General features: G+C 36.6%; 2 protein-coding genes and 1 long non-coding RNA gene across 11 annotated transcripts in view; 2 read left to right on the forward strand and 1 right to left on the reverse strand.

Moving 5' to 3' along the window:
* Positions 1–337: 337 nt before the first annotated feature.
* srp72 (signal recognition particle 72) overlaps positions 338–21,147 on the forward strand; it is a 253,770-nt gene continuing 232,960 nt past the window's right edge. For 6 of the 8 annotated variants that reach the window (XM_079629905.1, XM_079629906.1, XM_079629904.1 and 3 more), the window contains exons 1-18: positions 761–994; positions 1,594–1,714; positions 4,347–4,470; positions 5,595–5,738; positions 6,165–6,276; positions 7,373–7,404; positions 7,556–7,680; positions 8,840–8,897; positions 8,993–9,124; positions 9,208–9,336; positions 9,539–9,611; positions 10,914–10,978; positions 11,669–11,764; positions 11,840–12,021; positions 13,489–13,626; positions 14,622–14,659; positions 16,418–16,577; positions 18,553–18,736. In XM_079629905.1, coding sequence (XP_079486031.1) covers positions 895–994; positions 1,594–1,714; positions 4,347–4,470; positions 5,595–5,738; positions 6,165–6,276; positions 7,373–7,404; positions 7,556–7,680; positions 8,840–8,897; positions 8,993–9,124; positions 9,208–9,336; positions 9,539–9,611; positions 10,914–10,978; positions 11,669–11,764; positions 11,840–12,021; positions 13,489–13,626; positions 14,622–14,659; positions 16,418–16,577; positions 18,553–18,724 — 2,001 coding nt within the window. In that variant the 5' untranslated portion in view covers positions 761–894 and the 3' untranslated portion in view covers positions 18,725–18,736. Of the gene's footprint in view, positions 524–760; positions 995–1,593; positions 1,715–4,346; positions 4,471–5,594; positions 5,739–6,164; positions 6,277–7,372; positions 7,405–7,555; positions 7,681–8,839; positions 8,898–8,992; positions 9,125–9,207; positions 9,337–9,538; positions 9,612–10,913; positions 10,979–11,668; positions 11,765–11,839; positions 12,022–13,488; positions 13,627–14,621; positions 14,660–16,417; positions 16,578–18,552; positions 19,543–21,147 lie in introns of those variants that run through there. The other 2 variants (XM_079629900.1, XM_079629899.1) reach the window with 2 other exon arrangements.
* Positions 817–20,041, reverse strand: LOC307007685. Its single transcript, XR_013799653.1, has 4 exons — positions 19,901–20,041; positions 18,586–18,668; positions 13,502–13,613; positions 817–944 (listed from the first exon to the last, which is right to left on the reverse strand). It is a non-coding gene; the product is annotated as an uncharacterized lncRNA (long non-coding RNA).
* The window catches only part of arl9 (ADP-ribosylation factor-like 9), a 324,624-nt gene continuing 323,196 nt past the window's right edge, over positions 19,720–21,147 (forward strand). For both annotated transcript variants that reach the window (XR_013799652.1, XM_079629948.1), the window contains exon 1: positions 19,720–20,410. Coding sequence is in view for 1 of the 2 variants with exons in the window: in XM_079629948.1 (XP_079486074.1) it covers positions 20,210–20,410 (201 nt within the window). In the remaining variant the exon portion in view is untranslated. The remainder of the gene's footprint in view (positions 20,411–21,147) is intronic.

The raw sequence follows: 21,147 nt of genomic DNA on the forward strand, positions 1-21,147 counted from the left end.
TGTAAGTTTTGATCGAAATTATTGCTAGGGATATATCAGTGCCACTGGATATTGGTAGGGACATGTCCCTAGCGACCCTACTAAATCCTACGTCCTGCCCTTGACCTCTAATGTGGGCCAAGGTCCCAATTAACTCATCCTATGGCTCCTCGGCTTTATTTAAAATATGGAAGTCTTTCTTTCCGGACCAGCATCAGTTCCTCCAGTCCAAACAATATGAGGATGCTATGATTCATGTCCTAATGAAAGCTACAGGTGCTTCCACTTTTGTTAGCATGTGCCAAGGTTCTGTTAATGCCCAAAAGTTATAAAAAGTTATTTTTCAAAACCTCAGATTGGGTTCCGTTCACAGAGATGAGAATGGAAGTTGTTTATGATAATGTCTTTTTTGTTTTTGTGTAATGTATCAGGAAGTGCGCAAACATAAACATTCATCAGGTTGAAAAATGTGATAATGAGATGTTTTGAAGAATTGAAAAGGATACTGCCTGTTTGAGGGAGGACACAACTACGCAAGTATCAAGTAGTGTAGTCCATAATAATTTAATAGTGTGATTATTATTTTGTAATAATGTTACATTTATCAATTCCACAGTTTTCTGAAGTGCTACACATAAAACTGACTTTTGTAACAGCACTAATATACAAATTATTAATTACCATTCCACATTGTTGAAATCTTGCATAAAAATATCCTCAGAAATATATCTTATAACTTATACAAGGATGATCATGTAAAACAAATATTGTGAAAGTGTCATGTTATGGGGACATTCCTTTAAAAAATAAATAAAGCTAAATTTACGATTTAGATTGGGGACTTTTATTATGTCTTTGGGTTGTTGGGGGACTTTTATTCTGCCCCGGTCTCTGGTTCCGCTCATATGGTAGAAGATGGCGAGCGGATCGGGCCCCGTTTCTGCTCTCTGGACCGAAGTCAACCGCTGTGGACAGAACGGAGACTTTACTAGAGCCCTGAAAGCTGTCAACAAAAGTAAAATAAAAACATATCATTCATATTTCTATCCAGATTTTTCTCACTCTAGTTAAAAACACTGTTGAGCTCCATGTCTCCCGTAGCATGTGTCTTACCTGCAGACTGCTGTCGATTCGCTAATGTCTGTTTTACTCAAATTTCACATTTTATTAAGGCAAATGTGATGTTTACTTTAATAATACAACTCATGAGAGGCTCTTATAGGGTGTCTTTATAGTCTTGAAGACTTTCTTGAGGTTTGAGGGGTCTGTGTTTAGTGATTACGTGTCATAAGGGGCTGGATTAAAATGTAAACATGCAGTCAAATATCTTAATTTTATGTTTGTTTAAAGATCTAAACTTATTAGTTTTTGAAGCTTACTTGATCCCATAATATTACCTCGTATGGTCTGTATGCTATATATATATATAAATAATATTATTTATTTAAATATTTTGTATTTGAGTTTACCGATTCTTACATTCTCTTTTTATATATATCTATATTTATTTATTGTGTGTGTGTGTGTAAATATATATATATATATATATATATATATATATATATATATATATATATATTTGTGTTTATTAATTCTTACATTCTCTTTTCGCAGTTCTTCATGAAAATAAGGATGATGTTACTGCACTACACTGTAAAATCGTCTGTCTGATCCAGAATGGAGGTTTTAAAGAAGCCCTGAATGTCATGAACACTCACACCAGATCACTGCCCAGGTGAGATGGTCACCCAGACCACTGCAGACCAATTTGTAGTATTTTAAACTAAAAGTATGTGTCAAAAAAAGTAGTTGTTGGCAGATTAGCCCTAAAACATGCACAGAGGGACCCTTCGAAAAAGCCATTAGAAACATTATTTTTTTACAGGTTAGGTAGCTTTGGCAATTGATGTGGTAATCTTACTAATCACACCACACACTAATCAGGGATGATTGTATACAAATTGAGAGGTAGTTCTTGAGTCAGGCCAGAACATTCACACAAGACCTTCTAAAGACAGCCTGGATGTATTTGACAGAAAGATATTTTTCATTGGTACTTGAAGGATAATTTCCTAAACAGGATTTTTAAGTATGCATAATACACAGTGTACACAATGCAATATAGTGGTCGACCGATACATAACCAAGGCAGATTTATGGTGTTTTTTTAAATAGTGCCAAACACCGATAAGTTCTTCACTGACTTCCAAGCCAGTTTAATCATCATCTGCTGTCATTGAAGCACACATGCATACATCAATCGCTCTGTTTTCTTGTCCGAAATCGCCCCCTATACCCCCTAAATAGGCACTATTTGAGGGAACAGCCATCTGTAGTGGTGTCCAAAACCATAGGGTGCAGTCTGTCACCTCTCCAAATTAAGAGAAGTAGTCTTTAAGATCCTTTTTACTAGTGTCCCAGCTGAGCCCCCCAACAAACATTTTCCTGAGGAAACGAAACAGAAAACAAGGAGTGTGGCCAGGAGGGGGCGTGGTAGCGCAGAAATTTCACAATTGCATAAAACCCCCCACTTTACAAATACTGGACGTTGTCAGGTGCAATCCCACAATGGACCGCAATAACGAGTGTACAACCGATGTACACTCAACGGCAAAAGAATACCCATAATGCACTGTTAGTTGCGTGCTGAATTAATTCCATTTAGGAGCACAGAAACTTATCAACACTGCCCCACTACTTTAATTGTTAAAATAGCGTTGCTGCTGAATCGCTACATTATATTTCTCAGCAACGAGGGGGAAACGTAGCTGGTTTTGAAGTAATTAAACTAATAGAGAGAGACGCTGAACAGGTAATTCTCACACACATCTCTCTCTCGAATGAATTCAAATACATGCTATAATTCATTATTTCAAATAAATGTAATCTTACGCACTACTACTATATCTCTGTCTGATTCAAAGCGGGCAGAATGCTACATCTCACGAGTCGTAACTGATGAAAACAACCGCCATTTTTTACCCTTCATGCAAAATATTGCGCTGCAAAATCAATAACAGCTTGAACTTATCAATGCTGACGAATGAGCATGGCATAAGCCGGATAATCCACGGCTATCTGTGCATTAAACCATTTGAATGCCTCCAGGCGTGCATTAAGGAATAATTGACGATAGGCGGTTGAATTATTAGAAAAATAATGCATGTTACATCTCGGGTGTGCATTATTTTTCTAATAATTCAACGGCCTGGAGTCAATTATTCCGCTTATACTACTGTTACCACACCTCGAAATATTGTTCAGATGATGTATTTCAAGACGTTTGTAAAGTTTTTGTCATTAAAACGCTCTTGTATGTAGGACTAATTCCTTGCGCATCTAAACCCATGCTCAGTTGCTCAATTCCAAAACGTCATTTTAGAGTTAGTAACGGAGGTTTGAGCCGTTGTTTTAAACACCGCTGTGAATACACACTGAACACGCTGCGTGCATGATCAGTCATAATATCAAATTACATTCATAACCGCCTTACAGTAAGTGTGTCTCCGGCTTTATGCAGTTATTAATGCAGTTATGAGAGAGAGAGAGAAGCATGTGTGTCAATATTATTTATTTATTAATTCAATTCGTTAATTAATTCGTTCATTCTTTTTTTCTATTAGTGACCGTAGACTAGCCTAATAAATGAAACACAAAGCCCTTTTAACAAGTGACTATCAATAATTATTTATTTGTTATATTATCTGCAATAATTACGAAACCCATGCAGCAGGACTATCAATTTATTTAAATATTCAGTTTAATTTTCTATTGATTATATATAGGACTATATACTTTACTTATTAAAATGAAACTGCATGTTTCAATTGATTGTGAAGCTAGACATTGAAAATTGCAGATGCAGGGTATGAATTGTATCCTATTTTCCATTATTACAGTAACTACACACAGTGATATGGAAGTGTAATGCGGTCAAGACCTCCCAGAGCTACTTTAGCCGTGCGGTTCCCTGAAAATAATTGCACACCGTAGAACATTCGTCAACCAATCAGATTCAAGCATTCAACGGCCCTGTAGTATAAAATCATTTAATACACAGCTAGCCGTTGATTATCTCTTATATATAATGGTCAATCAGTTTTTTTTTATATCTTAGAGAACAGGGTTGTTTGTTCTTCCTCCTGAAGAGTATAATTTAAACCTGTGATTTTCAAATTAAACCCAAAGACCTTGATTGGCTGGTTCATATATGTTAGAATAGGATTCGTTCATAAAATATCATAAACGCTATTATAAACTATGCTTCTTCTAAGAGTCTAAATTGACAGTAGAGTTTGGTAGAGGTGTCAGCCACATGTCGCCTCTGTTCTCAGTGTAATAAAAGCTTGTGTGATTTGTCTCTGCAGTGACTTGATCGGGTTTGAGAAGGCCTACTGCGAATACCGTCTGAACCGGGTCGAGAACGCTTTGAAAACTCTCCAGGGAATCCCAGAGCAAACGGACAAACTCAAAGAGCTCTACGGCCAAGTGGTGAGAAACGTTACGTTTGGTGGTCACGAACGTTACGTAGTCCAGGCTGTTTTTGTATGTTTTCTTCCCGGGGACGGGTCATGTGATGGGTGGCTGACGAATCAGGGAAGGATACGCCATGACTGATGACACCCAATCATAGAGCCGAGCATGAGAGCCTCTGCGTCATCGTTTCTAATGTCCTCCGTTTTGACCGTCTTCACTAAAACGCCCTCCGGAGATTCAAAACGCGAAACGGGGTCGGAGCGTTTCTAAACTTCTCCGTTTTAGGTCTTCGTTTTTGACGTTGTAGTCTGGACGGGAGGTGTAAACGTAGCAAAAGTTACTAAACGAAAACGCAGTAGTGTTGCTACACAGTGCATGTCATTTCAGTGTCTGCAGTTAAGTGTGTGTATAAAAGGGTCTCCGATATAAACACATTTGTTTCGTTTAACCTATGCACAATTTAATCCTAAAAAGAATTTTAATGTCATAGAAATATCAATTGTTATACACAAATCATCTAAAGATTTTGTAGCATTGTACACTACTGTTCTAAAGTTTGGTGTTAGTAATAATTTGTTTGAAAGAAATTAGTTTTATTCAGCAAGAATGCATTAAATGTGTCAAAAGTGGGATCACAAACCCAGTCTGGAGCCGCACGGGTATATCTGTGGCAATAGCAACTATACATTGTATGGGTCAAAATTATCCATTTTTCTTTTATGCCAAAAATCATTAGGATATTAAGATCATGTTCCATGAAGATATTTAGTAAATTTCCTACCGTAAATATATAAAACATGTATTTCTGTGAGTGAATGCAGCACAATCGTGAACATAAATGCACAACTTTAAAGGAGATTTTCTCAATGTTTCGATTTTTTTGCTCCTCAGATTCCAGATTTTCAATAGTTGTGTCTCGACCAAATATTGTCCTATCCTAACAAACCACACATCAATGGAGAGATTATTTGTTCAGCTTTCATATGATGCATACATCTCAATTTAAAAAAATTGACCCATGTGACTGGTTTTGTGGTCCAGTATAGGTCAGTCAAGATATAATAAAAAAATTGGAATTGGGCATCAAGACCTGCAGTGTAAATGCGGCCAAAATGGTTATGATTTATTTGTGTGTGTAGCTGTACAGACTGGAGCGGTACGACGAGTGTGAGGCCGTCTATAAAGACCTGATCAGAAACTCTCAGGACGAGTATGAAGAGGAGAGGAAGACGAATCTGTCAGCGGTGGTGGCGGCACAGAGCACCTGGGAGAACACACTGCCGGTGAGAAACACACTCATGCTGAACCAATATAATCTGATAACTAACCTATGATACATCTCACTATGATCTGTTTTAGACCTGGATTTTGTTATGGGTTTAATATGGGTATAATGTAACCCAGGTATTGGGCATATGAGCAGAGAATTAATAAAACTAAGAATTTATTTCAACTAGTGCTGTCAAATCGATCACATCTAACATAAAAGTTTGTGCTTATGATATATGTGTGTACATACAGTGTATATATATATATATATATATGCGTTCATGAATTAATAAAAAATGTATAACTTTTTTATGAAAAGAATTTATTTTGAATACAAAAATTCAGATGATTATGATCATCTGTGGAAATGTGTTGATTTTTTTTAAAGTGGTCATGTGATGCATCTTTGACGACTTTCTTATTTATTTTTTTGTATTCAGGAGGATCTGGGTTTACCGGAGAGCTCATACGAGCTGTGCTACAACGCTGCCTGTTGCCTGATTGGTCAAGGCCAGCTAAACCAGGCCATGCAGAAACTACAGAAGGCTGAAGGTCAGAGGTCATGCATTTATTTTAGGGTTTTCTTTAAAGGGAGAGATTACATTCATCACACACATCCTATCAGGGCCAATAAAAAGCATTCTAATAGTTCTACAGGTGAAACTGGAAAAATTAGAATATGGTCCAAAAGTTCATTTATTTCAGTAATTCAACTTAAAAGGTGAAACTAACATATTATATAGACTCATTACATGCACAGTGAGATATTTCAAGCCTTTATTTGTTATAATTGTGATGATTATGGCTTGCAGCTTATGAAAACCCCAAATTCAAAATTAGAATATTGTGAAAAGGTTTTCATAAGCTGTAAACCATAATCATCACAATTATAACAAATAAAGGCTTGAAATATCTCACTTTGCATGTAATGAGTCTATATAATATATTAGTTTCACCTTTTAACTTGAATTACTGAAATAAATTAACTTTTGCACATTATTCAAATTTTTCGAGTTTCACCTGTAGAAGCAATTATGCCACAACCATGTCAATGCAATTTTGTTTCAAAACAATCGGTAGTGAAAAGAGTTGCTTTTATCGGCGGATACGATCATTGGCCGCTACAGCAGTGCATTCAAGTGTAATCATATTTCACAATATTAGTGTATTTTTAGTCATATAAATGTGCATAATGGAAATGTCGTGTTGTCTGAGAGCAGATCTCTGCATCCTCCGGAGGTTGTAGCGGGGTCTCTGGATCGGATGTTTTTAATCAACTGTGCTGAACTGCTGGGAAATCATGTTGTGCAATCCTAACCAGCCAGCTTATTTACTGTCAGAACAGCCTCCAGCATTACAGCTTTTGGTTTGGCTCATAAAATCTGTAGGTGGTAAAATGCTTCCTTTTTATTGTTTGTGTCAATGAATGAGCCGATTAGCATGAAATCTCTCATGCAAGTGTATGTAATACTGTGTGGTTCAGTAAATCTTGGGTCACTAATGCTGCGCCAGCCTTTATAAAAATAGTTCCGCGAGCCGCCTACACAGTTTCACTTTGAGTCTCTGCGACTAACGTGAGCTGGCTGAGAAAAACTTGAATGAGTCAGTCGGTTTGTTTGTTTTATGTATTTATTTTTTGTTTTCCCAGAGTTGTGCAGAATGTCTTTGGCTGAGGACTCGGTGAGTAATTCTTCCATATTTGTATTCTGATGTGTTAGCAACACTTGTGCACTATTAGTGGATTTTGCTAGCGTAAGCATCACATGCACGCTCTTAGGATTAGGGCTTTTAATCGAGGCCTCAAATATTTGTGATTTATTGTGTTTTTTAGGATGTGACGGAAGAGGAGGTGGATGCTGAACTGGCCATCATTCACTCTCAGATGGCTTATGTGATGCAGCTACAGGGAAGAACCGAAGACGCCCTTCAACTCTACAATCAAGTCATTAAACTCAAGTGTGTTCCATACTACACATTTACTATACTCATAACCCAGCATATGTCTTAATTAATAAATGCATGCTCGGGTGATAAGATATGCATGGAAAAAACTCCCAGAAGAAATGAAAGGGGCAGAAAATATAGATATTTTTAAACATAATTATTAGGGACGCACGATATATTGGTATATAGCTAAGAAAATTTGGCCTATATATATTAAAGCCGATAAATAATGGATTATTTCCTTCAGCCGGGACACTTCAGATGGTTTTAAATTGCTTAAAATCATTGGAATCCTTCAAAAATGAAAATACAGTTGCAGTGCAACTCTGTCATATAGGCTACATACAATTATGGCTAAATAATGTCAAATAAAAAATAAGCTACATATAAGTTGTTGTTGTTGTATAAATATCTGATTAATCTCAAATACGACGCCTGTCGTTGAGTTAATTAATCCGATAACAAAGCGCGTGGTGTTCATTCATTAATAAAAAAAAATAAAAAAATGCATTATTAATAATAACTAGCACCTTTATTTTTCTCATATAATTGTTTCATCAACAATATGGTTTAATTAAAATAATTTTTTCATTATTGTCTGTGCGAGGCTATTCCATTTTATTCATCCTTGCATTTTGATTATACGCAAGTAATGTTGTCCAATTATTTAGGCTTATTATTTGTAAGGCAATATAATTTTTTATTTTTTTGAGGAAAAAGTCCATTAATTTAAAACTTACACTGGTTCAACGTAGGCTACTGTAGATGGTTGATTTATGTTGGAAGTGCTTGGGTCATGGCTTTTAATAGTGAGTTTTGTTTTTGTCATTAGGCTCTTAAAATTTATTTAGATTTATCGGCCAATATATCAGTTATCGGCTTCAAATATAAAGAATTAGCGGTTATCATAATGACCAATATTTCCATATCGGTGCATCCCTAAACATGATTTAAAAGCCTCCTATTTAGTCTGTTATTAACTGTTCTTACTATTAACTCTAGTATTTGTTTATTTACATCCTATATCATTATTTTAATTTCTCGTATTTTGTGTCAAATGCTTCTAAAGCACTTTTAAATTGGATTTGTTGCAAGAAGTCACTTGAAGATATTCAAGAAGTTTTGATTCTGGTTGCCACATTAGAGTTTTATCTTTTCTCTTTGCATTCAGGCCGACTGATGTGGGTCTGCTAGCTGTGACTGCTAATAACATCATCACCATTAACAAGGTAAAAAATATAAAAACCAAGATCTTCCTGAAGAGCTTATTGTGTCCGTCTTGTTTGTAACCAGTGTTTTTATCTGTGCTCTTTGAAACCTCCAGGACCAAAACGTGTTTGACTCCAAGAAAAAGGTGAAACTGACCAATGCTGAGGGTGTTGAGCACAAACTGGCCAGAAAACAGTTGCAGGCAATTGAGATCAACAAAGCCCTGTTGGCCATGTACACTAACCAGGTGACCAGTCAGTTTGTACTGTACAGTATGCTGTAATCCTGACGGATGTGGCTTGTTCTGACCTCTCGGTTGTCTCCCAACAGGCCGATCAGTGCAATAAGCTGTCGGCTGGCCTGCAGGCCCAGAATCCCAGTCACCCCAGACCGGTTCTGATCCAGGTGGCCCAGCTCTGCCGAGAAAAACAGCACAGCAAAGCCATCGAGCTCCTGCAGGTACTTCCCCTCCTGACTCTTCATTTCTGCAACTTAGACAGTTTTCTTCTGATAACAGACACTCGCTAAATTGTAATATGGACTCTCTTTCTGTAAAGCTGCTTTGAAATGATGTGTATTGTGTATAGCGCTATACAAATAAAGGTGAATTGAATTCCCCGCTCTCAGTGGCGTTCTGTAACCATTTCTGTCTCTCCTGCAGAGGTTTTCAGATCAGCACCCTGAGAGCGCTTCTGGAATCAAACTCACAATGGCACAACTCTACGTGACCCAAGGTACGTTCACACAAACACACACACACACACACACACACACACACACACACACACACACACACACACACACACACACAGAGTTCACACTGTGAGCCTTAGTGATCAATGCTGATTTATTGCTCAGATACGATTTTTTTTTGAATAGCTGTTCTCGTTGTTTTAAATGTGGCCAATATTAGGGATGAATGATATATATGGGCCGATATATGTTCATTTTTAATGTTATCGTTATCGGCCCAATAATACAAATTTGGCTGATATATTAAAGCCGATAAATAATGGATTATTTCCTTCAGCTGAGACACTTCAGATGTGCACTGTTCACCATGATAGTTTTAAATGGCTTGAAATATGATTGGAATCACTTCAAAAAAGGAAAATACAGTTCAGTGCGACATGCACGGCGCAAGTCTTTCATATAAGCTACACACATACATTATAATTGTGTGTTTGGGACATGGCTTTTAATGGGGAGACTTTTGTTTTTGTAATCAGGTTCTCAAAAATTATATACAAATTTTGATTTAGATTAATCGGCCAATATATTGGTTATTGGCTTTCAAAATTAAGAATTATTGGTTATCGGACAAAAGTTTCATCTCTGTGCATCCCAAGCCAATATCAGATTCCAGGGCGAACAGATCATGGTCCTGAAATGACCCGCATGCGCAAAAGAACGATAAAAATACGTCACGCAGCAAGTGATTTTGCGTTTATTTATAGTGTGATCTGCCCCAGAAGCCAAGCCATCAAATTCATACGCAGGCAATATAAAAACAAAGACGAGGATGCGAAAAAAAGAGCAGAGTTGTTAAGCTTTATGATGCGAGCCCTCATGTTTTGCTTGTATAAAGAGCTGTCACTGTAATACTGTTCTGACACATCACTGTCAAACTCACATCTGACAAACTTTCATAACGGTCTTGATATGCCGGGTATGTAAAATCTGTGAAGTGAATCCCATGAGTACAGAATTGTGACGAATGTTGCTCTAAAGTCACGTAAAAGTTGCATGAATTCAGATATAACTGTTCAGTCTGGGGTCGCATTGCAAAACATCTGTATTGGATTTAGGACAACATTATGGAAGTGGCCAAGATCAGAATTGAAAAGATCAGATTCCATGTGGTTTGTGCCGTTCACACTGTCATGACAAAACCAGATCTGAGTATGAGCAATGATATGAGCAAAAATACAAGTTTTTGGGCCATATTTACCTGTAGTCTGAATGTAGCTTTACAGAGAGCAGACTGAACCTAAAAGAGTCTTTGAAGTGTAATTTATGTGTCCATCCTTCAACAGGTCATGTGACTAAAGCCTGTGATATCCTGAAGTCCATAGAAGAATTTAAATACAAACCAGGAATGGTGAGATTTCATTTGCTTTTGTTTTTAAAGGGATTTACGAGGACTGGCAGTAGATTAAGTTACTCGTGATTCATTTAATTTAAATTGATTTCTAGTTAATGCAGAATTTGCTAAAAGTTTTTTTTTATTCGTTTTAAAAATATATAATATAATTAATTCATGTTTTACTGATGTAATTTAATGCCCTTTAAGTTTTATCGATGAGTTTGCTAAAAATTATAAATTAAATTTGCTGTATAAAATCCTATATAAATCTCAAAATGAAAATTCAGTACTTGAATGTTAAAGGACATCAAGAAAACTTTAACATTGTTTTTGTTTCTAAAGAGAAACCGAATGTTAAAACTTGCAATTCTGGCTTTTTCTCTCTCGCAATTGCGAGTTTATATCTCGCAATTCTGACTTCTTAACACGCAATTGTGACTTTATATCATGCAATTCATACTTTATAACACAATTGTGACTTTATATCACACAATTCATACTTACAAACACAATTCTGACTTTATATCACACAATTCTGACTTTATATCACACAATTGTGACTTTATATCATGCAATTCTGAGATAAAAAGTCAAAATTGCGAGATGTAAACTTACAATTGTGAGATAAAGTCGCAATTACCTTTGTTATTTTTGATTCTGTGAAACAAGCTTCCATAGTTTTATTCTGTGTTTTTTTTTTAACAGATTTCTGCTCTGGTCACGATGTACACGCATGAAGAAGACATTGACAGCGCAATCGACACATTCAGTCAAGCGATCCAGTATTACCAGAGAGAGCAGGTAACAGCGAGTGCTGGCGGTTCAACGAGTCTTTACTCGCTCAGAACTGCATGATTATGTGTTTCCCTCTTTCAGACGGGGTCTGCTATCCACCTCTCTCTGGTGCGAGAGGCTGCGAACTACAAGCTGAAATACGGGCGCAAGAAAGAGGCCACCAGTGATCTGGAGCAGCTGTGGAAGCAGAACACTAATGATATCCGTACGCTCGCCCAGCTCATCTCTGCATACTCGCTCGTGGATCAGGACAAGGCCAAAGCGTATCCTCTGATATCACTCGAGTCTCAGGTCATTCTGAAAGACATTCAAGCAACTTTCAGGGATGTGAGTCTTCCGGAATTGCGGGTATTTCGGCCTAAAATCCTGGCGCACGTAAAGCTCGCTCACTAAATACGTGATTTGAATGTGATTTTAAACCATTCAAGAGTGAGACCGGCACACACATCCAAAGCTCGCTCACTAAATACGTGATTTTAAACCATTCAAGAGTGAGACCGGCACACACATCCAAAGCTCACTCACTAAAAACGTGATTTTAAACCATTCAAGAGTGAGACCGGCACACACATCCAAAGCTCACTCACTAAAAATTAGATTTTAATGTGATTTTAAACCATTTAAGAGCGAGACGACTCATGCGCTGTTTTCTGTAGCATACACATCCAAAGCTCGCTCACAAAAAACCTGATGCTAATATAAATTTAAACCGTTCAAGCAAGAGACGACTCGTGCGCTATTTTCTGACAGCAGTTTCTATAATACCACTAATCAAACAAAACATATCGTTAAAAAAAAATCTTTAAAATTCAAACAATACCCAACCCTATTGTATTTCGCTGTTGCAATGGCAATAATTGACCCTTCGCAGGGAGTTTGATTGACAGGCGATCTGACCAATTATAATCCGCCGAATCCGCCATTTTGTCCGACAAAGCAGTCAGGAGAGTTAGTAGAATAACATGGGAGGATTTGAACTTGAGAAGCGGAGTGTACTGACGTCTCTCTGCGGTTAAAACAACATTCCTTCTGATGTTCATTCATGTTTATTTGATGCTATAAATGAACTAGAAGGAAGAGATGATCGGTTCACGAGCAGCTTTAACTGAGGCGATCTGTCACACGCATTAAAGAGCCACAAAATGCTATTTATTGTTTCAATTTCTTTAAAAAAATGACCAAATTTGAAAGGTGAGACTTTGTTTAATATCTAAAGTAACCGAAAAGTAAGCTGGTCTGTCCTGTCTGTCAGCGCGTGTCAGTGTCCTCTCTGCTCCGCGATGATGTGGCGTGAGAGCGGCGTGGCATGTCGGACATAGCAACAGTAACTAAAGGGGGCGGGTCTTTGCGAACGGCCAATTGGCAAGCAGTGTAAAGTTAGAGACTGGGTTGAGAGACTGTTAAGCTAGCTAGCAGACGTTTCTCCAGTAAATTAGCCTACTAACGTAGTGGGAGCTTCGGCTGAACGCTGTGAGTAATAGTTGACAGTAGCCGGCTAACATATGGTTACGGTGTTCTGTACACTTTTAGGTTTAAAGTACTCTACACGTCACCCATCTACATGGATTATTGCTCAGTACTTTAACACTGGTTGCATTCGCTAGGGCTGGGTCTAAAAAAACACTCGCACAATCACATCCCTGACTTTGCTTTGGAAAATTATCTGTTAAATGACATAAATGTTGTATGTTCTTGCACTATTTTCTTGTGTTTTCCTGAGCGCTATTCAGTCTGAGTAAGCACCTTCCTTCTCCGGAAACCATGTCCTTTAACGTGGACGTCGATGAGCTGGAGAACTCGCACGGAGCCACGTACATCCGGAAGAAAGCTGCTAAAGTCGTGGGTGAAAGCCAGCCTAAAGAACAGGGGTAACAACACAACCAATCATTTTAAAACTGACTCAGTCTTTTGGTGTGTATATATATACACTCAAGCCAAAAAATATTCAGACACCAGATGCTCGAAAAATGAGAATATCATGCAAAAGTTAATTTATTTACAACTTAAAAAGTGAAGCTAATATATTATATAGACTCATTACATGCAAAGTGAGATATTTCAAGCCTTTATCTGTTATAATTTTGATAATTATGGCTTACAGCTTATGAAAACCTTTTCACAATATTCTAATTTTGAATTTGGGGTTTTCATAAACTGTAAGCCATAATTATCAAAATAATAACAAACAAAGGCTTGAAATATCTCACTTTGCATGTAATGAGTCTATATAATATATTAGTTTCACCTTTTAAGTTGAATTACTGAAATTAACTTTTACACCATATTCTCATTTTCGAGTATTTCCTGTAAAAAATATATATATAATTTTTTTTTTTTTTTTTTTTTTTTTACTAGTGTGTGCAGGACACTATAGTTCAATTATGTACGTGAGGAGAGCAAAATAAAGTGAAACATATTATACCCAAATATTCTTCATACAGTGACTACCAGTCAAATTTATATAAATTTGGGACCAAAAATTATTCAGACCCTTTGACCTGATCATGTTTTCTTCAGTGTTTTTTCTTTAATTGCTAATGCTCTTTTTACACACAGACTGAACAATATTAAGCATTGCTTGGTCACTGGTTGAGCTAAACTGGTATTATCTAATTGTGTAGTTAAATTTAAAAGCTGACAGATACTCAGCATAATTCATATGTGAGAGTCTAACAGAAGTATCAACTGAGTTCGTCATATTTTATTATCATTTTCTAAACTATAGCGAATAAACTGATAATGTGAGAAATGGTGTCTGGATACATTTGGGTTTGACTGTTGCTGCATGTTTGTGTCGTTAATACTCTACATTAAACACTTCACGTCCATAGCACTGTTTAACACGTTGATGGCTTTGTTTCAGTCCGGAGGATGTTAAAAAGAAGAAGAAAAAGAAGAAAGGTATGTTTGCTGCTAATGTCTTATTTTACTAGCACGAGAAGTGGTTCAGTTCGTAATCAATTGTTCTTTTAGATTTTTTTTTTGTCCATTCTATTCAGCTACGATCAAATGTTTTGCAATAAGACTTAAAATAAACGTGAATGATATCTACAGTTTTTTTTTTTTCCTTATTTGATAAGAATCGCCATCAATAAGCAGAATCGAAATCTTTAAAAGTCAAACAATACCCAACCCTAGTGTGTATTGCAATGGCAATAATTGGCAAGCAGTGTAAAGTTATAGACTGGGTTGAGAGACTGTTATGCTAGCTAGCTGACGTTACTCTGGACCCTGGAGCACAAACCCAGTCTGGAGCCGCACGGGTATATCTGTGGCAATAGCAACTATACATCGTATGGGTCAAAATTATTCATTTTTCTTTTATGCCAAAAATCATTAGGATATTAAGATCATGTTCCATGAAGATATTTAGTCAATTTCCTACCGTAAATATATAAAACATGTATTTTTGTGAGTGAATGCAGCACAATCGTGAACATAAATGCACAACTTTAAAGGAGATTTTCTCAATGTTTACATTTTTTTGCTCCTCAGATTCCAGATTTTCAATAGTTGTGTTTCGACCAAATATTGTCCTATCCTAACAAACCACACATCAATGGAAAGATTATTTATTCAGCTTTCATATGATGTATAAATTTCAATTTAAAAAAATTGACCCATGTGACTGGTTTTGTGGTCCAGGATCTTAGCCAGGATCACACTTAGCCTACGAACGTGAGTGATAGTTGACCGTAGCCGGCTAACATAAGGTCACAGTGTTCTGTACACTTTGGGTTTAAGGCGAGACAAGGCAGGCAAAAACATCATGTTTTTTTGTGAGATTTTTGGATATCTTTCAGACTTGTGGTGAAAAAAAGTCTGAAATACACATTTAGGTCTTTATTTTACTACACTTTGTCTGTTTGCGTCTGTAGATTTCTCATAAATTCATCAAAAGTTGGCGTTATATATCAACATGCCGCTCCGCGACCGTCACACTACAATTATTACAATTATATAGAAAGCTCTCTCTCTCCTGTACAATGCTATCGGATCCAAATATGGTCATTTCCTTTTTATCAGCAACCAATCGTGAAAGTAAACGGGCTGAATGTGCAATCTCATTGGCTGATGATAAATCTTTAAAGTCCGTTTTCTCAAAATGACTTTTCGCTCATTCTCCAAGTCTGAAATTTCCACTTCAGTCGCACCGATATACACCAAACCTTCCAGTCTTGTACCTAGTTATATTATGAAGACATTTACAGAGGGATTTGTAAATATATTATTCTTAGCCTGATTTATATAACATTTTATTCCAAAAAACATGTCGAAAATCTTTTTTTTAAGGCTATTGACAGTATATTCTGATTTACAGGATAACGAAAGTAGATTCCCTCTGTAATTTTTTTTTTCCACAATGAAACACAATGAAACACAATGTGAACACAATGAAAAATTTTTTTTTAACCTGGCTTTATCCAATACTCATATTTCGTTTTTTTAAATATATGCAAAATAGTGCATATTTAATTAGATATAGCCTAATTAGCATATTTAAACATTAAATTACAGAAAACTTGTAATACATGTTTTTCTCATCGTAATGTAGGCAATCAACTGGGAAAGTTTCATGGTGATATCTGCTAGTTAAAAATGTGACCCTATTCACCTGTAGTGTCTCGCCTTAAAGTTTGTAATAATTTTTGTGTTCAGGTAAACTGCCGAAGAACTACGAGCCCAACTCGAGCCCTGACCCGGAGCGCTGGCTGCCGATGCGAGAGCGCTCGTATTATCGTGGGAAGAAGAAGGGCAAGAAGAATCTGCAGGTCGGCCGCGGCACACAGGGAACGACCTCTGGAGCTTCTGCCGAGCTGTGAGTTTCAGTTTACTCCTCAAACTCAAACTTTCCTGTCTGCCATTATTGGACAAACTGATTAATCCAGGTGTGATTATTGTTGTTGGTCAGGCACACCTGGATTAATCAGTTTGTCCAATAATGGCAGACAGGAAACAAAGGAGCTGGCTAAAGTTCAGGAAGTAGTGCAGCTGTGCATAAAGCCCATTCAATTCACATTCATTTGTTTTCACAATGCACATCATCTCAAAGCAGCTTTACAGAAAACGCACGAGTCCACATTACAATTTATAGTGTGTTTTGCCAACCAAACAATTTAAAGTTGCTTTTTTTGGGGGTATTCCCTTTCATGCAGTGTGTAATAGAGCTGTTTGTAAATATAAAAGATCTGCAACGTTTCATAATGCAGATAAATGAACTTATTATTGTGTCACTGAAGAATCGATTCTGAACTGAAACCAATCGTCAGTAATTCCAGTCTCACTTCCTGCTCGAACTTACATAGGCTTGTAACTAATTTGCATAATGCCAGCCTCTGGTCTTGATTGGCTGAACAGCATCTCTTAGCCCCGCCCTCAAACACTGTGTATCTGAGACTGGAAGAGTTTGGTTCGTGTTGTTCTTGTCGAGAAGACGCTGTTTTCTGAGATTTATACGGTAAAACCCACGCCATCGTCACTATTCCTATCACTGTGTCAAGAGCTGAGACTCAGATATGATAATGAGCGTTCGGTTTCTGACCAATCACAGCAGACTGGGCTGTCTGACCAATCACAGCAGAGCAGCTCTCAGAGAGGCGGGGTTTAGAGACTGAATCCTTGATCAAAGTGTTTCAGACACTGAGAAAAGAGCTGATGCTGCATTGGATATTATGAGAAAATTAATATTTTTTTATGAATTAACCTTATATTCTCAAAATATATATCATAAAGTTGTGAGGAGAAGTTGAAGCATCAAGAAAAATGAAGTGAAAATGAATAAGTCTCTATGGCCCTTTATTGGATACATGTGGTCATTGCACTTTAATTCCGTAAATAGGTTAAAAAACGTAAAAATTTCCACAAAAACACAACATAAATGTATAGTTGAGATGTAAATAAAAAAAATGATATATAGTTTTCCATATAAAAAAATGTATATTTCCTTATGCAATCGCTCTTTAAAAGTAAAACCAAACATCTCAAGTGTTATCCTTTTTTAACAGTGATTAAGGTATTCATCAATATTTGTGTGTATTTCAGTGACGCCAGTAAGAAATAAAAAAAAAAATATCTTTGTCCAAATGGCGTGAGACTTTGCACAGTTCACAACACTTTCTAGATCTAAAAAAAATTTTAATAAATTTGAATAATATCTGTTTTTTATTTTAGTGTGGGGGGGGAGAAGTCACACTTGTGTTGTTTCAACAAAATGTCATTTTAAATAAACATAAGTTTTTTTTAGGATTTATAGTTTTAGGAGGTTTTTTTATTATATATTTTTTAATTTAGGCTATATAAATAAATAAATATTTTTTTTCATAAATATAATTTTTTTAAAAGTAAAATTCACTTTATAAAAGACCCACATTTCTAACGTTCATGGATATGGATAATTTGACATGGTTTAGTGTGAGATATTTGCCCATCTTTTGTAAAATGCAGTTTTAAAAGTAAAGAAATGATCACTTTAGTCGATGGCTGCAGAGCTACACCATTTGCTATTTGACTGAAAGCCATATTTTCACAAGTTTTTAGTTGGATTCATATCTACATATTATGAAATCACAATTATAACAATAAAAAATGACTTTTTGTCAAAGTTTAGCATTTTTTTTGTACTGACAAAAATCAGTTTTTCAATAATGTTACATTATGATTAGAATCAAATTACATCAAGGTCGGACCCCGTTTAGAAGATTGACAAAATTCATCCTCAAAATCAGAAACAACGCAAAACACACATAAACAGTGGCAAACTTCAAACTATTCATCAATATTTGTGTGTATTTCAGTGACGCCAGTAAGACTGCCAGCAGTCCGCCCACCTCTCCTCGACCCGGCTCCGGATCCGGCAGCGTCTCGAGCAACGCGGTTCCTCCCCGACAACAGAAGCCCACGGCGCCCGCCGCTGCTCGGAAGAAGGCCCCGCAGAAGAAGAAGAAAGGAGGGAAGGGAGGATGGTAGAGAGAGAGAGAGGTTTAGAAACACTGCAAACCGTTGTAATAATGAAGATGCCCCGACTCCAGAGGCCTGGAGGATGACATGTTTTACTCATTAAATCGTGAAGGACGAAGGAATGTGATTTGAGCGACTATGTCGTGTGAAATAAACATTTTTTTAACCATCCAATTCACTCTCTACATGCATAACTATCCATGTTTAAGAGTCTCTATGGCATTTTTCATTTGTTTTTTTTGTTTTTCTGAAACTGGATGATGTTTCTGTTCATCTTTTGTCCTTTGCTTGATACATGAATGCTTAATAAAGCAATTTTGTGTCACAATAGAGGCTGTTTATGCAAAGTTTAGATTTATTTTTTAAATCCCGTGCTCAACCCTAATAATTTTAAACTATAATCAAATAAAGAGTTTACTGGGATGAAAAAACAAACAATGAACTTTTAGTGTTTTTCTATTTTCTATTGAAACCTGTAAGATCTGTTGCCATAAATGTGCACACAATTTTTTTTAAACTATAAATTCCAATGGTTGGGATTTCTAAAACTCTGAATAAGTTGGCCAAGCCTGTACTCACAAATAATTATGATTATCCTGACCAGCGATAAGAAATTAAGCTATCATAACATTGTGTATGTGGTGATGCAGCATTAAATAGAGAAACTTAAAACACTGTAACATTTTAAAACGGTATATTTATTACTTACAGAATGTTTCATGCTAACTGCAGTCCTAAATGCTTATCTATGTCTAAAGACCAAGCAAAAATAAATATATACAAATGCTTGGATTTTTTTTAGTGAGCAACAGAGACGTTGTATACTCTAATTTCATACGTTAACACCTTAAAGCCAGGTATTTTACTAGTAAGTTTACATTTATGTATATGAGAGCCAAAAATATTACTTAAATAATACAATTATAGTCTCTGTAAGTGCTGTATTTCACCAGCAGAGGGCGCTGTTGCTGCGCATTAATTCGCTCTGCACTCGAGCGCCCTCTGCTGGCACGATCACGCATTACTCGAATCAAACATGTCACCGCCGACTAGTGTGCACCTTTAAATTAAATGAAAAAGATTTCCTCTCATTGGCAGGTTGATCTCTGGGGATTATTTGAGCTCAGACTCCCCGCAGAGACACTTAAGATCGAAATCTCTCGCGGTTTGTTGTGATTACTTCACGAGACTTTTTGTTGTTGATCTCCAGGAAACGCCAAAGCTCGGATTGCACATTTCTCCGTGCGTGCAAGGACGACGAGTAAACTCAATTTATCGCTTTTATTCGATTGCTTTCTGCACTGCTACTTCTGTGTCTCGCTCGCGCTGTTTCCGCTCCCCGGAAATATCCACTTGTGGAGTTTCTGATCCACTTGTGGAGCCGCGGCGAGGCCTTCACGTGGCGCACCATGCCCGTGTGCGCGTGATAAAAGTATCGCGTTTGTTTACATTTTAACTTGATTTGATATTTGAAGGCTTGAGTTGAGCGTGAACATGCCCGGTGCGCGCGAGATCGGGATGATGGGCGCCGCGCTCGCGCTGACGGGAGGCGTCGCGTGCGCGTTCTGCTATCTGATGCATCAAACACAACAACCAAAGAAAAAAGTGAAGGACGAGCTGAACGACAGCAGAAAAGAGCACGTGCATAAAGCGACCAAGACCGAAACCGCTCAAAAGACGCCTATACTATCAGAGGTTTGTTGGTTTCGATCCACTTTATCCTCTTGGAGTTGGTGTTTTGGTGGCACGCGAGGCCTCAGTGTACTGTCCAGTTTACATAAGTATTATTGTAATGCTTAACAGAGCATGCACATTCTAAATCCTCAATATTAATATTCATTATATAATGCATTGCATAGCAAATCCTTAAGGTAGATGCAAATCGTTAAAAATCGCATGCAACTTTTAATTAAGATTTTCTCTAATGCTAATGTTCATTGATAAACTTTATCATAATATGTAATGCTTAAAGTTATACTTTCAGTGCATGCAAATAGTCTCATATAATATTATGGAACTTTGATTCATATTTTTAGAAGTGTTAATAATTCGTTAACATTGTAATTTATAATTGTTGATGCTAGTTAAAAATACCATGCATCTTTAATTCATCATATTTTCCTAAATGTTAATGTTCATTAATAAACATTATGTGTAATGCTTACATAGTTCCGGATAGTATTATTATGATATTATATATATATATTTAAAAATGTTAATAGTAATTAATCAACATAATTGATTGTTTAACAGATGGTGAACAAACATGCAAAATATTAATACGTCATGCAACACTGATTCATGTTTTAATAAAAGTCAAGTTAGCACTTTATTTTTACAGTGTCATTGTAACACGTTACATGCATTTACTACAGTCATTTATAAATAAGGCATAATTGCATACAATTAACCCTAATCCTACACCAACCCTA

The sequence above is a fragment of the Phoxinus phoxinus genome (assembly GCF_949152265.1).
Source record: "Phoxinus phoxinus genome assembly, chromosome: 12".
NCBI lineage: Eukaryota > Metazoa > Chordata > Actinopteri > Cypriniformes > Leuciscidae > Phoxinus > Phoxinus phoxinus.